Raw genomic sequence first — 15412 nt, 5'->3', positions numbered from 1 at the left:
CTTCAAATTCAGTGTGACATTTTCCATCTCACACTTATTGGCCTTGTGCTATTTTGGGCCTCATCTCCTTGTTATAATTCTTCTGCTGCTTTCATTAGTGAAGTCGCTCAGAAATGTTTTGTCCTGCCACTGACGACAGAAGATGAGTCACAGAATCACAGGATGGGTTGGTGGGAAGAGACCTTAAAATCATCTTATTCCCCCCCTGCCATGGCAGGGACATCTTCCACTGTCCCAGGCTGCTCCAAGTCCTGTCCAGCCTGGCCTTGGACACTTCCAGGGATCCAGGGGCAGCCACAGCTGCTCTGGGCACCCTGTGGCAGGGCCTGCCCACCCTCCCAGGGAACAATTCCTAATTCCCAATATCCCATCCATCCCTGCCCTCTGGCAGTGGAACCCATTCCCTGTGCCCTGTCCCTCCATCCCTTGTCCCCTGTCCCTCTCCAGCTCTCCTGGAGCCCCTTTAGGCAATGGAGGGGGCTCTGAGGTCTCCACATTTTCAGTAACTTTTACCTTTTAATATCTCATTCATCAGGACAAAACCTGTGCACACACATTCAACCTTAAGAATAATCCACGAGTTTTTTGCCCTGGTTTCAATGGAAACACATCCATTGCAGGTAACTCACTGAAACATTGGGTGGTTCTGAGTAACAGCAGGAAAAAAAAAAAAAAATAGTAACTTTTCCCTGCTTCTTCAGTTCTCCCAGTGGAGCTGCTAGAAACAAAGTCCTCAAGCAAACAAAACCCTGTGAAGGATCTATTTGGGATGCTTTTCTCCATGAATCCTAAAGCAGGAATGCTGCCTGTTTCTGGTGAAAGCATGGCTGCCCCACCTGCCTCCCAAAAAAAGAGCAGCCCAGGTGCTTCCTGAGCTCCAAGGCTGCTGTCTGGCACAGGGAACTATTTTGGGAGCTGCTTTCATTGTGTTACAGCGTGGCTTTGAAACAAGATGGCAGTTTCATTTCCTGCTCACAATGAGCGGGTTTATGACAGCTGCCCGAAATATCTCAAAGCCCTGTTCAAACCCTAAACAGTTTCTACATAAGATGTTTAAATGAAAAAAAAAAAAAAGAAAAGAAAAGAAAAAAAGGTCTCAGGTTTTCTGCTACCTTCCTCAAAAATATTTCTCCCATATTCCTTTCAAGTAACTCCTTCCCAATTCTAATTCTTACACTGCCTTCCTGGTGCCTTCTTTATAGCAGGGGTTTTGAATTTTTTTTTTTTTTTTGGCTTTCCAGGCATTTTCCTTGTTGTACATTCAGCTCAAGTCCATTATTTCATCTCTGATTTTTCTCCCTCTCTGTCCCTGAGCCCAGGTGAGACCCCAGCCCTGGGGACACAGCAGCAGCACCTGGAGCTGCTGGAGAGAGCCCAGAGGAGGCCCCGGAGCTGCTGCAGGGCTGGAGCCAGGCTGGGAGAGCTGGGGGTGCTCACCTGGAGAGGAGAAGGCTCCAGGGAGAGCTCAGAGCCCTTGCAGGGCCTGAAGGGGCTCCAGGAGAGCTGGAGAGGGACTGGGGACAAGGCATGGAGGGACAGGACACGGGGGAATACCTTCCTTTGATAAGCATCTGTAAAATCACACTGCTCTTTTACAATCAACCCTTTTCTTAAGTTATTTATGTGAAAACACTGAAGGAAACCTCACTGAAAAGTCAGTCGTATTGTCAAGAAATAATTTATTTCATCATGAAAAAATGGTCATTGCTTTAAGATAATTAAGTTGCCCTGAGTTCCATATTAGACTTTGCCATGCTGCTTTTACACTGCACTGCCCAGCCATGGAGGAATAAACACCTGGATCCCCGAAATAAATGGACTTCATTGGGTCAAATGCTTTACCAAGGGATTCATTTGTGACTGAAACACGAGGTGGGACAAACTGACTGTCACCAGGCCAATGTGACCATCACATTTTCTCATCTCAGCCCCACTCCTGTGCCTCAAGGTCACGTGGAAAGTCTGCGTGATGAGCAACGATGTTTTTCAGGGGGTGAGTTTTGGATTTGAAACTGAAAATCCGTATTTTATCCAAGAAAAATTAAAAATGTAATTGGAAATGTAAGAATTGGGAGGCAGAGGGCAGGGTTAGATGGGATATTGGGATGGAATTGTTCCCTGGGAGGGTGGGCAGGCCCTGGCACAGGGTGCCCAGAGCAGCTGTGGCTGCCCCTGGATCCCTGGCAGTGCCCAAGGCCAGGCTGGACAGGGACTGGAACAGCTTGGGACAGTGGAAGGTGTCCCTGCCATGGCAGGGGGTGGGAATGCCTTTTTAAAAGTTTTTAAAGTCCCTTCCAACCCAAACCATTCTGTGATTCTATGACATACATACACCACAGTTGCTGGTGCAAATACCATTTACTGTTAAGGCAAACAAACCTCCCTTGCTTGTGGTTTTACCAAAATTAACATCAAAAGTTGCATTTCCAGTGCAAATCCTCTTTTCACTTCCCTGCAAACATTAACTCACAGTCAGCTGGAATCCAAGTGCTCCCAACTGGAGCTAGCACATATTCCATGGACTGTGAACAGCTAAAATTCTCTAAGGCCCTTCCCAGGTATCAGCTGGGTATGTGAGAGATGAGCACCTAAGAAAAACACTGAGAAGAGACCACAATTAATGACCTGATCATTTATGCAGATGCAGAACTACACTACAACCTGGAATTCCTCTCCCCCAGGTTTGATGTGCACGTCAACACAGAGCCAGATGTCCCTGGATGGGAAAACAGCGTGGGATCAGCATCAGCTGCCGTGGAACCACAACGAGCATCTTCTGGAACGCTGGGATCACGTGCTGGGCACGATCCCTCCAGCCACCCCCCTCTGTGGGAATGACCATGAGGAGGCCACAAACTGCCTGGGAAGGAAAGTTCCTGTGCCCATCTGATGCTGGAGATAATGCCATCCACGGCTGCCTGAACTGGGATTACAAAATATTTGTGGCTGGCAGCTGACAGGGACCGGAAGTGAAACAATAGTTCTTTCACTTGCACAAGTCCCCCCTGCGTTTTTAAGGGAGTTTTACAGGATCTTTAAAGAATTGGTAGCACTGAAATAATAAAAGAGATTTATAGAAGAACATGGAAATCTCTGGTGACTTCAGAATTACTTTATCTTAATGCTATTTTTTCGGTGAGGGCCAGACTTTCCATTTTGAAAAAGGAATCCCCTGGGTGCTTCTAAATCATTCCAGAAAGTCTGAAACAATACCATGGACATAAATTGATTTCTTACAGTGATAATATTGGCTCTGCTTGTTCCAGAGGCTACAGAAATATGTGCTGATGCAAATGGTACCCTTTTATTTCTACAGGACACAGCAGTGCTGGGCTAACATTCCTGAGCCAGTTTAAGAATTTCAGCTACTGTGTCAACTTATTTGTGAATTCAGACAGAGCCACCAGGGGAAAGAACCCTTTGCCACACACATCTTATTAATTTCAGGACATAAAGCAAATTATTAACTGGAAGCCACCGAGTCCTCAATTTGGGGTCATTTTTATAAACACTGCCAGCTCCAGCTGAATCTCATTTGTGCAAGTCATGTTTGGAGCCTGCATTTCCATTTGTTTTAAATGATCATTGAAAGTGCATGGGAAAAGTGATGGATGACTATGCTGAAAACAGAGAAGTCAACACAGCTTCACAAAAACTCCCAACCATTCCAACAAATAAAAACCAGGGCTCACCAGAGCACGAAGGTTCCAACACTGCTGGAACTCATGCGGTTACTCCATTTAATTGCAGAAGAAAAACAAAACCAGAAAGCAGAAGGTTAAATCCCAAGGAGAACCTCCTTAGCAAAAAATGCTGTTTTAAGGAATGATAGAGTAATGCAGGTTTAAAAGGGAGATATTGGTTCAGCCTCTGCCCTCAGAGCAGGGTCAAGTACACCAGGTTGCTCATTCCTTGGAGGTCAGCCAGATCTCTTCCTCTATCAGAGTCCTTAAAAACAGGCAAGGGTGTGGAAAAGCCACACTTCACCTGTAATTTCATAAATCAACCTCTCAAATTAACAAAGCTCTGCTGTGTCCTGTGTTGCTACTGTCCCCCACACCTGAGCAAAGGGCTGTTGCAGGGAAATGATGTAACCAAGTTTTTATTCAAACCTGCCAAATCATCACAAGAACTCTGATCAAGAGCAAGAGCCAAATTACACAACTCCACTTCCTCGTGTCAAGCAAACTGGAAAGTACAGAAAAAACCAGAAAAGCAGCCTGATCATTACAACAGGATAAAAGAAACCACCAAAACCACAAAGACACAGCACCAGCTTTTGACACTGTTCTCCCTCACACACCAAAGCCCACAAGAGCAATGACATGAAATATTTCCTTTTGAAAGAGCTTAGGTTAGAAAAACCTGCTGCTACTGCCTGCTGCCTTCTCCAGAATTTTTGTGTGCTCATAAAAAATGCAGCACCACCTGTAAGCTGTCCCTCAGCCCTGGTACAGGTGCCCAGAGAAGCTGTGGCTGCCCTGCATCCCTGGAATTGCTCCAGGCCAGGATGGAGCAGCCTGGGATAGTGGAAGGTGTTGGAACTGGATGGTCTTTAAGGTCCCTTCCAACCCAAACCATCCTGTGGTTTTGAAATGGAGGGTTTTGTTCCCTCTTTCTTTCTCTCTTTAAATAATCTCAGAACTGTTTAAAGTGTCCAGCACACCTGCTTTTCTTTTTTCATGTCAACATTTCCTCATAGTAATTGCTGTGTGAAGTCATTCTCTGAGATGGTTCATGAGAGGAACTTACAGAATTAAGAGCACAACATTAAAAATAATAAAGTTTCTAAAAGGATGAATAACAAAACAGTCCTGATTTGACTTCAAACATCATCTTGGACATCCTTCTGACCTCAGTTTAAAGTAAAAAACTAAGCACCAGGCAGACAACTTATTTTTAAAAGGGTTTTGGTCTGTACTTTCACATTCAGGTGATGGCAACCCTTCCTAAGCAGCTTGTCAGGAAACTGGCAAAGAATAAAACATTACCAGCCTTTATTTAGTCAGTGCTTTGAGGGGTTTTAATTTCACTGCAGAGATTGGAATGAACATAAAGGACAGATAAAAGGCAAGGCAAAAGGATTCAAATCTTTTCTGAACAGAGACCTAGAACGGCTTTGCTCCTTATTAAGTGGTGTAATTGGAAAACTAGGAAGGCACAGTGGGAACAATTCTTCAATCTACTGAAAAAGCTGGAAGCAATTTGTATTTTCTTTCCAAGTATCCCTGTTTAGTCCGTGATGGCTTTCACAGTCACAAACACAGCAGAGCCAATCACTTTCTCTTGTCTGCAAAAAAAAAAAAAATGTTGCAAAATAAAGTTACATACTCAGAACCGCTGAAAACAAGCAGGAGCTGTGTGCACCAGGAACCCTGGTATGAAAACCCCTTTTGCTGCCTGTCACAGGAAAGCAAACAAGGCCACAAGGTGGATTTGTGATTCATTTGTCACAGGACAGCACCACAGCAGCATTCCAGAGCCAGACACGAGGACAAACCCAGCAGCAGCTTCCTCTTGGGAGCAGCCCAAGGTGCCTCAGCCCAGCACACATCACTCTTTCCCAACAGGCTGGAAATCCCTCCTGCAGGCACAAACCAACACTGTGGCTGCAAAATATCTCCACCCCTCCTTTCTCCAGCACCAACGCAGCCTTTTATTGGATTTGACTGTTCCAAAGCACTGAAGATCCATTCTCCAGGCTGGCTGTGCAGGAACTCAGCCTGTCTGTGCTCTGCTGAGCTCAGCTCACACAGGATGCCAGGACCAACCCTCCATGTCCACATCCAAAAATAAACACTCCATGGCTCTATTTTATGCCAAAAAGACACCTTTTAGCCTACTGAAATAAAAGGTAATTTAATATAAGGAGAAAACAGGTGGGAAGAGGCAGCCACATCAGCTGAGCTTTTAACTCCTTATTTATCAATGCAGCCATGTGAGAGCTGAGAGGAAAATCTCCTGTTTTCTAGGGAAGTGAGCACTGTCTGCACATGGAGATGGTGCACAGGGATGGTCTGAGAGTGCCGTGCCACAACTCCAACCCGAAGGCAGCAGCTGGATGCAGGTCATGGCCAGTGCAGGAAATTCAGATAGAAACTCCCACAGATATTGAAAGGTTTGATTTGCAGCCTTGCAAGAAGCTTGGATTGGTGTAAAAATAAAAGAACACAGACATGAAGCAGAAAATTATAAACTTATGCTTCTATAGCTGTAAGTAAGAATAATGCTTCTATAGCTGTAAGTAAGAATATACCAACTTTCTACTAGATTAGAATGTTATATATTGCCTGGTAACTAAGAAACTTGTCACTGCTTTACAGCTATGGCTGACTGCTTGCTCCTTTGAATCTCACAGCCTTTGAGGCTGTTTATTTTAGTAATAAATCATTTTTAGCCCAACTGTGGTCCCTTCAATCCTTTCAATTAACACAGGGATAATAACTGGTATCTCCAAGATAACAGGCCAGGGACTGGGTGTGCTCCAGCCAAGCCAGCCCTAGCTCCCAGTGAGCCAGAGGCAACAGAACCCACACAGCTCCATCCTAATTCTGGAAACAGGAACACAAAACCCATGGAGAAACTGTTTATGGGGGATGCAAACAGCCTCTGACACATTTGTAAATGTTATATACACTCATACAGCCAAGTATCAGCTGAGAAGTTTGCCTGTGTTTTTTTCTAGCTCTAAAGATTTTATCATTTTTGGGTAACAACCAGGAAACACCAGGCACTGGGTCCAAAATCTGAACAGCCTGAGGAGATACTTGATGGGATTTAGAAATGTGGAGAGCCATGAGCAGTTCAAAGATCAGCTCAAGGGCAGCTAAATGGGGAAACACTCACAGACAGCACGTGGCACTACAGGAATACCTAAGGACTTACTAATATTGAGATAAAAAGCACATTTTCTGAATATTAATCACAACAAAGCAGCAGAGATGTTTAGTTTAGACACTACAACTGCTCCTAGCATGTGAAATACACTGGGTCACACCACCACTCAACCTACTGAAACAAAAACTGTGCTGGAAGGGTGGAACTCCCTTCCAAAACCCTCCCTTCCCAGAGATGTCACCTGGAGATTGGAAACATTGCACAGGGGTCTCATTCCTTTATCCTTCACTCCATTTTCCAGTTCTAGCACATCTTTCAAAAATGGTTATGGCTATTCAGAGCTCTTCATTCTGTAGGCAGCAATTTTTCCCCCAAGTTACTGCATTTCTCTTTTTAACACTAATTTCATCTGCTGTTTGCTGCCTGGTCAACCAAACTTGGCAAGATCTTGCTCCATTTTTCAGTCATTGTCCATTTGCTTATACTGAATGATTCTTCACCTTCAATTGGCCACCTCTCTCTCCAGCTCCTTCCCCATTTGTGATAAATCATTCTGCTAAATAAATGATTTATCAGACAAATCATTTATCTAAATAAATAAAATAATATTTTTTCCTGTACTTTATACAGTATGGTTCCCTCAGGAATTTCAGGAGGAGAAGGAGAAATCAGGACCCTGCCAGCAAATCCCATTCCAGATTACAAACTGCTGTTCCTATTATATTTATTTATATATTTAAGCAGTTTTATCCTTCAGTTTACATTAGAGCTCCTGGATGAAGAACTGGAGTCCAGTGATGTATTATCCTTGATTTTCCTGAAGATTTTTCCTCTCTGTGTCCTAAAATCTCCAGTAGCCACTCCAATTTTGGGACCTCTGCCTTGCTCCAGAGAATGACCCCATTCCCAGGACACCTGGGTGTGTTCCCAGGGAGTTTTGCTCATGGCCAACAGTGCAGGAGGCCTGAATTTACAGCTCTTCATTAAAAACAAACTTTTGTTTACCACACAAAGAGATTCAATTGCTATAAATATCTGAGAGATGCAGAAAAATAAACCCTGAGTGCTGTCCTTTCCTTCCACAGTAATTTGGCTGGATGAAAGCACTCAGGCTTTCAGTAAACCACAATTATTTATATCAAAGAATAAGCTGTAAGGCTTTTTCTGTATGAAAAATAAAAAGGTTCAGCATGAGAAAGGCTTGGAAAAAAAATTACCAAGGCTATTTGATAATTTTCAAAAATTATTTCAAACACTCTTTTTGTTTGTTTTGTTGTGAACCTATTCAATTCCCTTCTGGAACTGCTCTCAAGTAAGAGCATTAAGTGATGACAGCCAACCATGCATGTAAGTGTGGAATAATCTTATGTAAGCATCAATTAATAATTTTATCTGCACCAGCACAAGGAAATTCTTTACAAGCATTTCCATGTAGTAAACATTTAGTCAGCACAAATATTCACATTTTACTAACAGAAAAGCACATACATAGGGAAAAGCAGGAGAATTCCTTTGGTGCTTTTATTTTCTACCTCACTTACCTGCTTTTCATATCAGTATTTCCCCCCCAAAAATGCAAAGGTGTGCTGATAATAGAGGGATTTGTTATAATTCTATGCTATTTCTCCAATAAAGCAATTCAAAATGCAAATGACAGACTTCTAAGTCACCCTGCCTAGGAATAATTTGTAAAGAGCAATTTCAAGTAAAGTTTGAAAATGTCAACATGTGAAATGCAAGCAGATAAAGTGCGAAGGAGATGATTTTACTTATTTGTAAAGTGATTTATTTGTAACTCTCAAATTCAAAGACACAGGAACAGTGTACATTTAATTAATTCTAGGGTGATATTTAAGAAAAAACAACTGTGAGCAATCAGATTTGAACTTTTTAAAGTGTGTCATTTCCTCTGAGTTCAAGGAGCTACTCCTGCCTTGACCTGGCAAAGAGCCACAGGTGGGAACAAGAATGCTGACTGCTGTTCCTTAAAATCCATAGTTTGGGAACCAAGATATTTAATAACTCTAGCTCATTAGTCACACCATAAAGATCTGTTCTGATCAGACATGAAATAAAAAGGATTATGGGATATGGTACTAAAGAAGTAAAAAAATCTCTGGTTTCCTTACAAGAGGAAAAGACAGGGCTCAGCTTGACAAACCTGACTCCTTTATCCAAGTGAATTTTTCAGTCAGGTTTTTTTTATTCCTTTATCCAAGTGAGTTTTTTCCAACTGAGTTTTTCAGAAAGGCAGTGAATTAAAAAAAATGTAGTGATTGCTCAGTTTTGGGGCCTGAAAGCTGGTTCCAAGTTTTCTGGACACCACTGCAGGCTCTCCCTTCCCTGTCACTCGTGGCAGCTCACTGGAAAAGCCAATCCAGGACTTTGGACTTTCCAGATTTACCCAGTTCCCAGTTGTGATAATTCACTTGTGGGGAATTTTGGAAGGAATTCCAAACAGGACCTCTGAGCTGTTTTTGATGATGGGGTTTATTTTCTTATTCTTATCTTCTACACAGGCAGGAAGGGTGAGTTCAGCTCACATCTTCACTGCATGGCTCAGAAGGTCCCAAGACCCTCAGTTACAAGACTTTTTAAGGAGTTATTGATTAATAAAACACTGCTAACAAGGATATTTATCTTTTTGACCCAATCCTTAAATATTTCATCTTATGGATCCATGCTACAGTGCAAACTTTCTTAGCCCATCATGTTATGACACACAAACCCACAGTGCTGCACTCTGAACTCCGTGTTTACCTCTTTTATTTTTTTCTGCATCTTAAACTACTTTTATTTTTTTCTATATCTTAAACTCTAAAACTCTAAACTTTACTTAGCTCAAGGTGTCTCTGCTTTAAACCACAAATCCACATTCTCACTAAGTTTGGGAGCCTTTTCCTGTGTTTAATTCTTGGCTTACAGGCCCAAAGTTCTGAGAATTCCCTGCATTTTGGATTCCAAGACCCTGTGGCAGGCAGGAATGAGCTTCCTTACCTTCATGATGTTCACCAGGTCTGTTTGATAGTAGCGATCCTGGTGGGCATTGGCAGCTGCTAAAGTGAGGAGATAATCATTCCTGGCGTGGATAGCCTTGGAATTGCACTCGGATCGTCGGGCTTTTAACTGCAACAAGGGAAAAGACAGCTCACAAAGGGAAATTGAATGACCAAGCATTCATGAACAGCAAATTAATTGTGTGTATATTGTGTTAATACAGTGAAAACTTTAGGGCATTTACAGCTTTTAAGTCTTCCTAGTGATGAGGGGATTCCTGATGGATATTTGTCTCCTGCAACTGGAATTTCGCATGTGGTCTTCAAAGAACAGTTTTAACTCTAATTAGACAAATAATTCCTTGCATATATTCCATACATAATTCTATACTCTGCCCAGAGAATGCTCTTAGCTCATCCTTTGTCCCACCAATTCCCTTCCAAGCTGTCCCTCACCTCTACATTCCAGACAATTTGGGGCATTTGCCTCAAGACATGAGCAGCAAAATCCAAGTTTTATACTCACCTTCACACTTGCCTTCTGCAAGCTTATTCTTGACTGAAAAAGACTAAGTTTGGACCTGGAACAGAAATGAGCACAAGAAACTGAATAATTGCTTTACACTATTTCTACAAAAGTGTTTTTTCATTGTCTGAAGGATGGTGGTTTAAAAAGTAAATAAGAAAACAAAATCAAGTCAACAGCTATTTTAATATGAATAACACTGCAGGATAAATCTGCTCCAAAACCCCCAAGCTCAAATTTTCTGGTTGTTATTGTTTGTTTATGCATGATTGTTTATTTTCTTCAGGTATTATAGGTGATTTTATTAAAGTTCTTTTCACCATCCCTCAGAAACACAGAAAAGATCTTTAAGGAAACTATAATTTCATTCCCTGAGAGCAATTCTGAATAACTTCTAAAAACAAAAATTAAAGAAAAAAAAAAATAAAAAAGGCAAAAGAAGGGGTGTGGTGAACTCCCCTAAGACAGGCCAGACTCCAAACCGAAAACATGTGTTACTGGTTTTCCTGGAAGGAAGGAAATCACCCTCTTTAGGATGTCAAGGAACAGAAAAAACCTAAAGCCTCCAAAATTTATCTTGAAAAATGAAAAACAGTGTCCTGCTGTTCTTCCCCCTAAATGGAGTGATCCAAAATTTGAGATGTGTGGATAGAAAAGGAAGTCAGGAGGCTTTAATATCAAAAAAGTGCCAGCTGACACACAGTCCACAGAAAATGCCAGATTAAAGCTGTTACTTGAACTTCCTTCCTAAACAAACCAACACAAACAAGTTCTAATTTCCTCTCAGGGTGTGCTTGAAATAGCTACAAAAATGTATAGGAGCAAAATGCAAAGAAAACCTGGCAGAATCTCGTTGAAAGCCAAATACCAAGTGCAAAACCTAATAGAAATGTGCTTTTTTGGGGCTGCAATTATTCCTACATATGCCATTATAAAAACATACTTGGCCTCAATATCAGCTTTCTCCCGCACCGCCTGAGCCATCTGTTCAGTCTCAAAATATTTCTTTTTGCCTTTAGCTAAATCTTTGACTGTCTCCTGTAGTTCAGCTTGGATCCTTGTCAGCTGGTCCACACACTGAAAAAAAGCATTCAGGAAAGAAAATATTACTTTTTTTTTTTGCATCCAAATAATATTATCATCATCGTTTTGCTGGTTTTTATGGTATTTTATAGGGAAGGATGCAGGCTTCAAGTCACTCCTGGTCAATTATTCATGCAGGTCTTTTAAAAATGATCAGAGCACAAAACCTTCTCTCTTCCTTTCTTTCTGCTGCTGTTTAAAGTGTTAGGATAACCCACAAATTAAAGAGAAAAGTTCTGAAAGCTCTGGATGCAGTAATTAGTTGAAGTCATTGGAATACAACTGGGAAAAATCCAAATGCAATCTACTGGAAGTGATACCAAAAAATTATTAATCTTTCCTTCTTTAAAATTAAAAACATCAGGCAAAAGCTGCCACATAAAACACAACACAACAGGAAGAAAAATTATTACATTCAGCAATTCTTCAGACACCCTGCCAGTTTAAGAAAAACCCCAACAAAGTGGGAAAGGATCCGTGCTAAGCAGGATCTTGGTAAGAAAACCAATGTGAATCATCAGTGTCTAGAATTAAAACTCTCTTTAGAAGAGATTACTAAAGATTTTCTTTCACCCAAACTGGATTAAGCATGCAGGAGATGGATAGTCCAGGGGATTTCATTTAATCACAGACATCACAGGCTGGATGTGGTCAGTGCAGGCTCCAGCAGCACCCATGGGTGAGTTCAAGGAATTCAATTTGCCTTTGAGTCCTTCAAGCACCACCCCAAAAGTCCCAGCTCTTTTCATATCATCACCACCCCCCTGGCTGCCCTCATTCCAGGTGCTGAACACCCCTGCAAAACACCTCAGTCTCTTCATTACACTAATTATTAATGCATAATTAACGGGACCTCCTTTGGGAGCACTGCAGGACTGACGGGGTGCTGGGGTCCAACAATCCAACACTGACTTCCCCCTGTTCCACTGCTAAAAAACAACACCCAGCCACCTGGAAAAAACAAAGTGGCAGCCAACAGGAATTGCTGGTCTTCTCAGCACACAATCCTGCTCTCCCTGGAGCTGTCAAACTGCTACAGAGCACAGAAAAATTCCCACTAAAGCCACTGTTTGATGTGTGCAGACCAATAAAGCAAAGGGCTCCAGAGGGTGCATTCCCTAAAGCCTGCTTTGGGGAGTGGTGGAAGGCAAAATTTGGATTTTTGGAGACCTCTGTGTGCATCAGTGAAAAATGAAAAGGTAAAATAATCTGTATGTAACGGATGGCTGACAAAGAGCTAAAAGCCCATGAAAAGAACCAGGGTTTTGCAACATCAGCAGGGATTTTGATCCCCAAAATCTCCTGCCAGCATCAAAAAATTAAAATATCAAATAACCCCAGTTGTTAAAAGGATCGTTTGAGAAGAGTTAAACAATCTTGCTTTGCATCCCTGTAGGATAAAAAACTGTCAGGAGACTGGATGCCACTTTAGATGGGTATTCCCATGTAACCTTAAAAGTATTTTGCTGACTGAATTTTAATTTTGATAAGCTTTTGTCTGAATGGGGGTCAGAACAATCATTTCTCTGTCCATTATTTATCTGTTTGGGAATTCAAAGGGAAGGGTGAGAGGCTGCACTGTGTAAAACAATAAACTGGTTGTGTAGGAAAATTAATCCTGCCAAGTGGATGATAATTCCATGTTGTAGAAAAAGCACACTGCTAGAATGCCCTGAACCAGAATACTGCCCTCATAATGGTAATAATTTGTTCTGCTGATTCAGAAGGGCAGGAGTAAAGGAACCTCTATGACTTTTAAAAATGTAAAGATCCCACTTCTGCTGCTGACTCATAAACACAGAATTATCACCACTTGCAGAAGAATAAAGAACAATTATTTAGCAGTAAGTGCCATAAAACTGCCACAGCCTTGTTTGGAAATCTTCACATGAAAATGAAATTTCACAGGACAATAAAACAGCATTAATAAAGTTAATTTTTCCCTCACAAAACAGATATTGCACGAGTTTCTAAGAGTAGAATAATTTGTTCTGAAACTGAGAGCTGACATCACAGAAGCATCTATTTGAATTTGTAACCAAGTCTTTTACAAAATACTCCTCTAGAACACAGAACTGGGCACGTTCTGGGTCTTTGTGGTCACTTTGTAACAAGGACAGATAAAATGACTTGTTGTTTGGGTTTTTACTTTTTTAATTAATGGGACACCTTCCACTGTCCCAGGCTGCTCCCAGTCCCATCCAACCTGGCCTTGGACACTTCCAGGGATGGAACAGCCACAGCTTCTCTGGGCACCCTGTGCCAGGGCCTGCCCACCCTCATAAATGACTTTCAAACACAACGAGCAATTAAATGAATATCCAGCTCACTGGAAATACACTATTTTCTCTGCAGGGACAATTACAGATAATTAAAGAGATAATTAAAGCAGCTTTTGGAGCACTTACTTGTAATAGTGCTACAGGAGGTGGCTGGACAGTCTCCACTCTGCATCCTGGAGATTGCTCAAGCCATTCCTTCACGTTTCAGATGGATCTTTTCTCAAAATCAGAACTTTTTCTAACAAAACCCACTTGCAATTGTCACTGCAAACCCAATGCAATGCAATTTCTACAGCACAGTGTGAGATTTGCTGAGATACATTTGACCAACTGGTACAGTATTTTTAGGAGACTCATTTCCAAGCAGTTATAATTTGGGATATCAGCTCAGAATTTTGATCCCTGGATAAGATGAAGAGTACTATAAGATGAATCTTACATCTGTAGGATGAAGAGTACTCACATATTCTCGAAGTGCCACAATAAAAGATTTCTAAAAATCTATTTTTTTCCTCAATAAAATGACAGTAGTTTAAAGGATTTCTTAAAGCACAAATACCTTCTTCAGCTGCTGCTCCTTAAAGCACCGGACACTCCTGGCTGGTTCAGAAATTAGGTTTTTATAGTTCTCACAGATATTGAGTCGGGACTGGGCCACCTGCATGGTGCCTTCTAAGAGTGATTTCCAAACTGAGTACATGCTCCTAAAATAATGAAACACAGAGAGGATGTGGGAAGGAAGAAAGGGAGGTCAGGTGTTCCACTGAAAATCTGGATTTATGGAATCTCCTGAACTGGAAGGATCCTCCACAAGGATCAGAATCCAGCTCCTGGCCTGTTTTATGTGACAGCAACACTCATTTTTCCAAGGACTGCTTTTAAAACTAAATCTAAAGCAAAATCCTTTAGCAAATATCTCCACTTCTAACAAAACCTTTAACGGAAGTTGTAGCACAAATAAAGCTTTTCCCGCCTGTTTCTCTCTTGTGATTCAACTTGTTGCCAAACAGTTTGGGTTCAGCACTTGGGGATGGGTAGGGAGGGGTTTGGAGAAGATCTCTGGCACTGTGGGATCTCATGGGTGTTATGGGAGTGTTTTATGTACACTTGAGACTGATAATTCAGTTTATTTCTTTCTAAACACACAGCCAATGTGAGGGTGCTGAAAGTCCCGAACACAAATCTGTCAATTTCTTCCTGCTTGAAATAAAACTTGTCAGAACACAAGGAGGACATTAAAATGAAGCATCTGAAAGCTCATTCCAAATATTTAAGAGGTGCTGTTCAAAGGCTTTCAGCAACTGATTTATTTCTGGTTTCATGTTTTATCCACCTTTCATGTTAATGAAATAAAGTTTTGTAAACAACTGTCTCTTGTTTGCCTCCTCCCTGCTGTCAGATCTGATCTTCACAAAGAACAGCCTCGTAAAATGAGATCTCTTCCTGTCTTTTCCTGTGAAACAATCCACACACTTATCCCTCTTGCCTTAAAGTTATTTACTAAAATCTATATTCAGATACAGACATTAATACCCAAAGAGATGCAAATTACAGTTGTGGTCCTGTCAAGCTGTTTTGTTTCTTCCATCTTCCTAAATATTCAAGTCATAAACATCTATTTAAGACTAATCTCAGGAAAACAAAGCTTCTTTTTTAACTGGCAATGCTCTACTACAAAGGAAAAAGAA

General features: G+C 41.5%; 1 protein-coding gene across 1 annotated transcript in view; it reads right to left on the bottom strand.

Annotated features, from left to right (window-relative positions):
• Positions 1-15412, bottom strand: part of FCHSD2 (FCH and double SH3 domains 2) — a 121082-nt gene that overhangs the window by 44228 nt on the left and 61442 nt on the right. The window contains exons 5-8 of the mRNA XM_041420981.1: positions 14284-14428; positions 11303-11436; positions 10360-10414; positions 9835-9963 (exon numbers count right to left, since the gene is read on the bottom strand). Coding sequence (XP_041276915.1) covers positions 9835-9963; positions 10360-10414; positions 11303-11436; positions 14284-14428 — 463 coding nt within the window. The remainder of the gene's footprint in view (positions 1-9834; positions 9964-10359; positions 10415-11302; positions 11437-14283; positions 14429-15412) is intronic.

This window comes from Onychostruthus taczanowskii, unplaced genomic scaffold (assembly GCF_017590055.1).
Source record: "Onychostruthus taczanowskii isolate IOZ18803 unplaced genomic scaffold, ASM1759005v1 scaffold67, whole genome shotgun sequence".
In the NCBI taxonomy this organism is placed as follows: domain Eukaryota; kingdom Metazoa; phylum Chordata; class Aves; order Passeriformes; family Passeridae; genus Onychostruthus; species Onychostruthus taczanowskii.
The sequence above is the reverse complement of the archived record's forward strand: the minus strand, read 5'-3'. Positions and strand labels throughout refer to the sequence as shown.